Here is a 9,293-nt window from a genome sequence, read left to right as displayed (position 1 = left end):
TTCAGGCTAATCCTACCTCTGAAGAAGGTTAAGGGTTTGCAATAAAACACATCCAATGAACTAAGTACTAATACAAAGTGCTAGTGCAATCATATGCCTCTTTTTGCTGCAAACCCCAAAGACTTATTTGTCAATTAATCAACATAAGTGACTGTCTTATAAAAGACAATTTTTCACAGCATGTCTGATGCATGTTCTTTGGAAACATTGTTTATTTGTGTTTTCATATTGTTAACTGTAAATTGGGCTTTGAATATCATGAAAAGATACAAGCTGCTGTTTCATGTCCAAGTTATTTGAAAGATGTAATCATTAATGTTGCTAAGACTATTTATACTTGTCAACAAATTGTCATTTTACAACATTAAATTTTTCATTTACCTAAGGTTTATACAATGATTAGAAGCTGAAGTTTTCAAAGATTTTATTAAAACATATACCTTGTTTTGTATATTAAATCTAGTTTTACGAGCTGTTTTCCTCTCAGTTTAACATTAGGCCTGTGTATTTTACTTCAATAAATACAAGAGGTTTGTCATTAGTATTTTAAGAAGTTTGAGTTGCACCTCAAGCTTGTTCTATATAGCGTGAGAATTTGTAAAAATGTTCTGAAATTTGCATATTGAATATCATACTTACAATCATTAACATTTAATGTTATTTGAAGAATGGCATGTATCAAATAACTAGTACACAAAGTCCACATTCACGTTTTAAACTTTTAGAAAAATATCTGTCTCAGTAATTTGTTTTATTATTATTATTTAATATCATAAAATTATTTCTAACATATGTGTTTTTCTCCCAAAGAAGTCACAAGTTTACAGAAGTATCAGCATATAGATACTGGATAAAATATACACAAAAAGACAGTAGTCAATAGAAACAAAGATCAAAAGTTTTTATTAATAAGTGTTGACACTTTTTTATAGTGGAATGTTAAAACTCAAATAAAATGCTGTACTACTTAGCAATAACAGTGATATAATATATTTAAGAGTAAAAATATGAATACTTAAAGACTATACAAAGTACATGAATGTGCCTAGCTATCTAACATGGCATTGCAGAGCATCAAAAGTTATATACATTATGGAAACACTGTCCTTATTTTACAATTGCCATCTTCATTTACAACTTTTTCTATTATATACCAACTGAAACATATGTTTTAGTATTAGTTAGCATTAAAATAATATGATTAAAAAATGTGTGTATATGCATATTGCATATATATACACATATATGTCACAATCACCTCGCAGACTCAAAACTGTTTGTTAAAAATTCTTAACATTGTGTACAATTTGTAATTGTGTAAAATAAGTAATCAGTGATAAATTAAGACATAAAATTTCTACAATAAAAATTTTCATTGTGATTATTGTTTTTTAAAAATATCCACCATTTTAAGCTAAAAAAATACAACCAGTTAAATATCTTTGGTCCTTCATTCTCTGTTTTTTTTAAACTTTTTACATTATTTAATACATTTACATTATGCATCCATATTTGAAAAAAGTTATTTATTTCAACCATATTCTTCAAATTCTGAAAGTGAATGGGCAAATTCTGAAAACCAGTCTCTTTCAAAAACAGCAGTCAATTGCTCTGTGATTGGTTGACTGGAAGCTGTTCCAGTTTGTGATTGATTTAAAATAAAACCAATCCCACCAGTGTTGATAAAGTAGTCTCCAGACCAGTTAGATGTTCCTAATGCCAAATAAAAACAGACAGAAGTTCATATGTATAGATTTGAGGTTCTTTATCATATGTTGATGCCACAGATTATTAATGTTTTTATTTAGGTTATAATACATAACTACAAAATGATAAAAAAATGTATTCTCAAATTCTGTTTTGTGTATTATTGTATAAAATGTTACAAGATACATTTCAAGTGTAAATTTGTAGAGAAAGCAAAGAAAGGCTTTACCAATATATGCAGAGTTATCTGTGACCATATATTTGTTGTGATTGACTCGAGCAAAGGGAATTTTTCCTTGAGCTTCAGAGTAAGATGGCACTATAAAAAGTTTCTGAAAGGAAAATATTTATAAGTGATTGAAAGAAATGGAAATAACCCTTATGCTATTAGAACAATTTCAAGTATTTCATTGCAAGAATAACAAAATAAACCTCTATGCTAAAAGAATTATTTCAAAAGTTTCCATTTTAAGAACAAGAAAATAAACAAGTATGCTAATAAAATACTTTCACATGTTTCATTGTAAGAACAAAAATATAAACCTTTAAGCTAACAGAATACAGAGGTTGAAAATGTTAAATTAAAATGATTTTGGAATCTCATCACATAATTAGTCCATATTCCTATGTTTAATCGTTCTTTGTCTGATTCTGATGATCGATCATACATTTTGAAAATAGTCATGCAACTTAGTTTCTATTACAAAAGGCTCTGTCATAAGGCTGTTGTATCCAAAGCATGTCATTCTTCCATAAAAGCTTTCCATAATCCATCTAGTAAATAAGCATAGTGTTTTTCCTGTAGACATTTCAACAGTAGTTGCACAGAAATCCATACAAGTTTCCTTTAGCGACCAGTATTTTTCCATTTGAAAAAGCATGCATATCCATTTCATTCTTACAGTATATAAAAGTTGCATATATATGTTGTGATAGCAATTTCTGTCACTTTTCCCAGGAAGAGATCCTTCTCTATTATGTTTTACACTGTTGTCAAGGGCATATATGGTTGGCTTTGGCCACTGATCTTTCTGTTTGTGGAATCTCACCTATTACAAGATACCTCATCTTGCTTACCATGACAGGGACAAGACTTATTACAGGTCTTTTATGAATGGATCTTGTACCCAAAGTTGATCCATGTTCCTTTGTTTTCCAATGAAAGGAATATACTCATACTTTATAAATCGCAGTCTGAATGCATCTTTAAGACCTGAGTATTGGAAAAAGCTGTTACATACCCTACCAAAAGCAATAACTTTTCAGTGTAATTATTGTCAAAATGTAGTACTGATACATTCCATTACACCTTAGCTTTAGAGCAGCTGTGGTTGTTGCATGACTTGTTGACTTGCATAGTCAATATTATTTTCATATAACATAATAACCTCACTTTACTTTCATATGTTTTCACTGTAAGAACAAGAAAATAAACCCCTATAATAAAAGAATAATATATGTTTCCAGTATAACAAGAAACTATACCCCTATGCTAACAGCGTGCTTTTTTGTGTTTCTATAAACAGATATTTCTTATTCATTTAAACACGGTAATTAAAATAACAGTTCAATAGTATCACTTTCTTCTACATCATGAAATCAAAACCTCAATACATACTTAACACTGAATGAGTACAAAAATAAAACTACAAGTTTTTAATTAAATCCTAAAAGATATTTTAAACAATTTAGCAATTTGTAAAATATCTAGTCTAAAGTTTCAAGTAGATAAAAAATTTAATTGTTATGAAAATTAATTAAGTCATTCTGAAAAACATACGTATAATATCAGTTAATACCATTTACTTGGTGTCTTGAACTCAAAATGCTGACACTGAAAAGTTTGATGAATTTCATACACCTTTTTCAAGATTAAAGTTTTATTTCATTTTGTCTTCATAAACGATGGTTTACTATCCTATGAAATATTCAGAAATATATGAAGAAATAAAAAAGTGACAGTATATTATGTTCAAATCAAAATCAGTAAAAATACAATAAGTATCAAAAAACAAAAATTCGTTGCAAATATATGTTTTCAATTAAAACTTTCAGACAAATTAGAGGAACAAATGCACCAAGATAGTGTTCACGAGCCTTACTGTTATGACAGCCAAAATCGCGTGATGCTGGGAGCATGTGCGTTGGAGTTTCTCGAAGGATCATGAATTATCAGGGAGGCCCGAGTTTGTTCAAGGCGGCCTCTTTTTTAGCATATAAGCCTGGAGAGAAAAACCAGCACAAAAGGGCAGAGATAGATAGATTGAAGAGATAGATAATTGAGTCAAGCGAACAGTAAGCACCATAAGTAAAGTGTGTGTGAATCACTGTGATTTATAGCGTGTGTTATAAAGGTTGTTAAGTCTAAAGTGACAGTGGAAATGCTGTGTACTAAAAAGCTGTATCAAGAAAAAATTTAACTAGTTTTAATTAAGATAGGACTTGCATCGCCGAAGTTCCTCGGAAATAATTTATACTGAAAATTAACAAACGAGCAGAAACATAACATTACACAATCATGCCACATCTTATGGCATTTGAGCATGACACAGTTATTACAAATAATCATAACTAGTATATTTTTTGTTCTTGCAGTGGAAAAAACTTGCATTTTCAACTTTTTTCTAAATTAGAAACTGATGACTCACCACTTCAATATAAGAATCACTGCTGTTCAAGACAGCCAAAGAACGAAGGAAGTATATCATAGAAGAACGTGTATGATTCCACCAACTGGCTAAGAGACGCACATGTATTTGTCTTTCAACTGCAGCTTTTCTAAGAGCATCATCAATGATAGGCCAGTATCTATGGTAAAAATGGAAATTGTTACAACTTGTAAAACGTAAACAATTGCACTACAAAACTGTGAAATAAACTAACTTCTAATCCCTTAACTGAATGTACAAAATAGTACACCACTGTAAGCACTGAAATAGCGAGAGGGGGCATGCCCCCCCTTTGGTCTTGTACTTTTCACCAGTTTTTCCCTACAATTCCTAATTTCGCTATGTAAATTTTCGTAGTTTTATGTTCTTTAGCTTCAACTTACATCTAGCTCACTCAAAATCCTATTAACGGTTTCCAAAATTCCAACTTCAGCATATTCGCGGTAGCTGAGTGACATCAATAAAGTGACATGTTATAACACTCATTTAACCAAACTAAAATTTAAATATTATCAAAATACATAGAAATTATATGCAAATATGAATGTTAAGACTTGCTCCCTCATTTCAAATTCCTGGATATGCCAGTGATTGAAAGTCTTTTCTATTTATAAGGTATGTTTGTTTTTTTCCAGTACACATTATGATAACATTCAATCAGTACACACTAAATAATATTCATTCAAAATACATTATGTGCAGAGTAAATTTCAATAACATTCTTTTACATAATTACTAATTACGCTCATGGGGCATGTGAAATAACCGAATACGTTAAATTCAATTTGAAAACAATATCTTAATTTGAAAGTTTTCATAGCACAGATATCTATCATGACACAAAAATATATACATACACCATAAATAATGTTTGACATTTAAAGAGTTAGCAACTTTAAATTTTTGTTTAAGTGATTCATATATGAAAAAAGGATTTCTTAAATAATGATTTATTAAGGACTTCCAAATTACTTCTATCAATTCAAGTCTGCTAACCAGTATAATCTAAAACCTAGTTTTACACTTTTTGAAAAATTAATTATTTGGCAAGATTATTGTGAGTTTGTAAAACTAAAAAAATGCTTGTTAAATAATCAATTAAATGTCAATACTTTTAACTGTCAGTATTAATTACTGTTTGTTTCAGATGTTTGCACAAAACTACACAAGTGCTATCTGTGCATAGCCATCCTTAATTTTCAACTGATAAATGAGGGAAGGCTGTTGACTCCACCCACTATCATCTCTTGGACTACTCTAATTGAATGCTGGGATTTTATTATCACTCTTATATTGAACCCACAGCCTCAGAGTTTGGAGTATAATTTTGCAGTAATAAGACATGAACCATGGACCCTCAAATTCACAATCCTGCATGCTAACCATTAGGCCATGCCTTGCCTCAGTATGAATTACTATCTTTAAAACTTCTAATAGTTTAACAGCTATAAAGATTTAAATGTAAATTTATAAAAATATTCAATAACAAAATAAATAAATAATTATTTATCTTTCATTCTATTGCACATTTATAATAAAATTGTTTGTTATATTGAATATGGTAGCAAACAAAACAATTTATTCTTAATAACTGAACTCCAAGAATGTCACTTGTTTTAAACTACGGGTTATTTTTCAAATTTTCAGAGGTACCAACAACAGTGGAGATCAAATGTGAATATATAAAATATATATGTATATTTATTTTAATATGTAAAGAACATAAGCAAGATTTTACCTGACTAGTAATATTAATAAAAATACTTTGAGATTAGTTTTATATTCATTAGGTTAATGTTGTTAACTTCTGTTTTTAGTATACATTACCGTTTGTTTTCTGTATACAGTGTACTTGGAAAATAATCCATAACAGCCACATAAATGTATTTCTGTGCTTTACTGATCACATCTAGGATACTGTCAATGTCATTAGTTCTTCCATTAGGACAAAACTGTGGTGGTGAACTCTGTAACAAATAAAAATAAAGGAAACTATTTAAATTTATCTTAATACATAAAATGAAGCTTTCATGGCAACATTTTTCCAATTAAATGTAAAATAAGTGCAAATAGTACTTTTATGTAGTTATTACATTTCTGAATAGGAAATGTAAAATTTCATGAGTAGCCCCTGTGATCTAAGTTGTTTTTCTATCATGTAAAGGTACAATGTTCTGAATCATATAACTTCTTGTTTGTATTGATCTTTCTATGCAATAATGACTTTTTTTTAACAAATTCATTCTTGGAAGTGGGTTGTGACCTAAGACATCCTGCCAAAAAGTATATCAAAAGCCATAAACAGGAAGTGGGCATGTATACACCCATTTTTCAATTAGTAGGAAGTTTCAGAGCCTTTCCAAGTAAGAGCCTGAGCCACAGGTATTCAGTTTCTTTACAATCTAGAATATATCTATTACTTTGTAAGCTATTTTTCAATGATATAACTGTAATAATATTGTGTATTTCATAGCTGAAATAAAGCTTATGAACACTTGGGAGGACTTCCTTAGGCTTAATATATATACATGCATGACATTGTAAGGTAAATAAAAAAAAGGTTTGTTTTTAGAAAATAATTTGATTTCAATTCCCTTGCTTACATGTAGTTAGTACAAATAAGTGCAATAACTTTAGAATTACTGAAATAAACTATATATATATATATATATATGTATATATGAAATGATAAAAACCCTATAACCTATTGCTTTCTAAAGGTGGACCTTTCTTCTTCAGGAGCAAACTGAAAAAACATTTCCATCTCCTACAACTGAGCAATGGCCTTAAACAGATATTTCCTGAAGTTCCTGTTTACTTCTTCCAAAAAAGCAGAGCTCTAAAAGATATCCTTGTTCACACAAAAGTGAATTATATCCAAACATAAAATGGTTGTCATCCATGCAATAAAGCTCATTGTCAAATCTGCGAGTTCATAAAAACTACTGATTCATTTTCTGACAAGCACAACCAAAGAAACTTTAAAATATTCAAAGAAATAACTCGCGTAACACAAAACATCATTTACCTTATACAGTGTAAAAAATGCAATCACCAATATATATGACATACACAAACAACTCTTAAAGAATGTTTCAACAACCATAACTTTTCTATTAATACCTAAAAAGATATCCTTTTTGCTCAACACTTTAACCAACCCAGTCATTCCATTAATGATGTTACTCTCATCTCCACTGCAACAGGATTCAAAACCAAAGCTGAAAGAGAGGTAAAAGAAGCTTATTGTATCGCTAATCTAAACACAGACTCCCAGTTTGCCCCTGAAGAAGATAGGTCCACTTTTCAAAAGTGATTGGGTTGTAGGGTTATAATTTTGTATCAGGACTTATTGAACCTACATGTTTTTTGACATCATGAATATATATATATATATACATACATACATATAAACTTGAAAATAAACTACACAACTGAATACACTTGATAGTGCTATGTAAATTAACGAAAGTAGTGTTTTTTTAAAAAAGAAGTTTGTAAACAGATTCACATGGTTATCTGTAATAAACAAATACACTCAATCAGCTAGCAAATGCATAGAAAGAGTGTACCAACTATTGTGCAAGTAGATGTAATCATATTACAGATATTTAGAAAAGCTTTTATAAAACTACATGAAACCAGCCTGAATTATCTTTTAAAAAAAAACTACTTAGTGCGAAAAGTGCATCTTTTTTTTCAGCATTACGTTCTAAACATTAAACCAAATTATTTCTAATACGTGACACTAAGTATAAGATTATTATTTGTTACCCTGAAACTTACAGATCTGAAATAAATAATAAACTGCTCAGGTTTTTATGGAATACCTAGAAAAAAAACCAGGAAAATGATTTCGAAGATCCAGTAAAATAAAAAAAAATGTATATTTGCATTAAAGAAGTACTAAAATAAACTGTTAAACTTAATCATTTTTCAAAATTAAATAATACTTTACACATATTAAGGAAAAATATACTCAAGCTATCAGAAAGGTTACATTAACATACATTGTTTATTTATTAATTTGGCCACTCTCGTGTGCAATATAACAACAAGAATTACTAGGCTGGGAATTAGAAAGTAAAGCATTTCTACCTTAAAAATTGTATTTGAAACCTAGACATAAAAATATTGAAATATTACAATGATCGAATAATGTTATATATGTGACATGGAGCTATTTTATCATAAAAATATTTCTTGGGAAATTATTTATGTAATTATTTATCTGGCATTTATACTCTCACAAAACTGTAATATTATTAAAATTTCAAGAGTCATATCAACACTCACAGACAGATAGACACTGGTTAATGTATCATTCATTGACACAGCTAATGGTGTTTCAGCATTGATGTTGGTATAAAGAGAAGATGGCCATGTTGAAGGAATGTCAGCTCCTTTTTTTCCCAACATCCAGTACACTTCAAATATCTTAGCAAGGTCTGTTGCTAGACAACTACAATTGTACACTATCACTCCAAGTTCTTTAACCTGTGAGATTGGTAAAAAAAAAAAGTTATACCAATAAAAACATAATAATAAATACAGTACTTAGAACTAATTTCCGGTGGCTTAGCAAGGGTTCTCAGAACCTGGTGGCAAAGACACTTTTGGCGCCCACACCTCTGAAATGTTTTGATTATTTGTTTTGTGACTAATTATCCACTTAATGACAATAACATAAAGAATTAATTACCGCCTTACACAAGCCTAAAATAAAGTCACAATATAACATCTCATGATATCACAACCCTAAACCTGGAACAAATGAAGTATAGTCTACTAGGTGTACTTATATAACTTGTAATCCATTTCGATATTTATGTCATCCAGTATTGTTCAAAGTCACATAACTAGAGTAATCTTTCAAGCATGCAGAATAAATTTCTGTTATATCCCTAGTTTTGAAAC

The 9,293-nt window shown here is 29.6% G+C and overlaps 1 protein-coding gene across 5 annotated transcripts in view; it reads right to left on the bottom strand.

Annotated features, from left to right (window-relative positions):
• Positions 1–921: 921 nt before the first annotated feature.
• The window catches only part of LOC106465099 (phospholipase D3-like), a 56,836-nt gene continuing 48,464 nt past the window's right edge, over positions 922–9,293 (bottom strand). For all 5 annotated transcript variants that reach the window (XM_022393390.1, XM_013925298.2, XM_022393409.1 and 2 more), the window contains exons 6-10: positions 8,673–8,873; positions 6,204–6,343; positions 4,356–4,515; positions 1,937–2,039; positions 922–1,713 (exon numbers count right to left, since the gene is read on the bottom strand). In XM_022393390.1, the coding sequence (XP_022249098.1) occupies positions 1,532–1,713; positions 1,937–2,039; positions 4,356–4,515; positions 6,204–6,343; positions 8,673–8,873 (786 nt within the window). In that variant the 3' untranslated portion in view covers positions 922–1,531. The remainder of the gene's footprint in view (positions 1,714–1,936; positions 2,040–4,355; positions 4,516–6,203; positions 6,344–8,672; positions 8,874–9,293) is intronic.

The sequence above is a fragment of the Limulus polyphemus genome, unplaced genomic scaffold (genome assembly GCF_000517525.1).
Source record: "Limulus polyphemus unplaced genomic scaffold, Limulus_polyphemus-2.1.2 Scaffold66, whole genome shotgun sequence".
In the NCBI taxonomy this organism is placed as follows: domain Eukaryota; kingdom Metazoa; phylum Arthropoda; class Merostomata; order Xiphosura; family Limulidae; genus Limulus; species Limulus polyphemus.
This window is presented reverse-complemented; position numbering and strand designations above follow the sequence as displayed.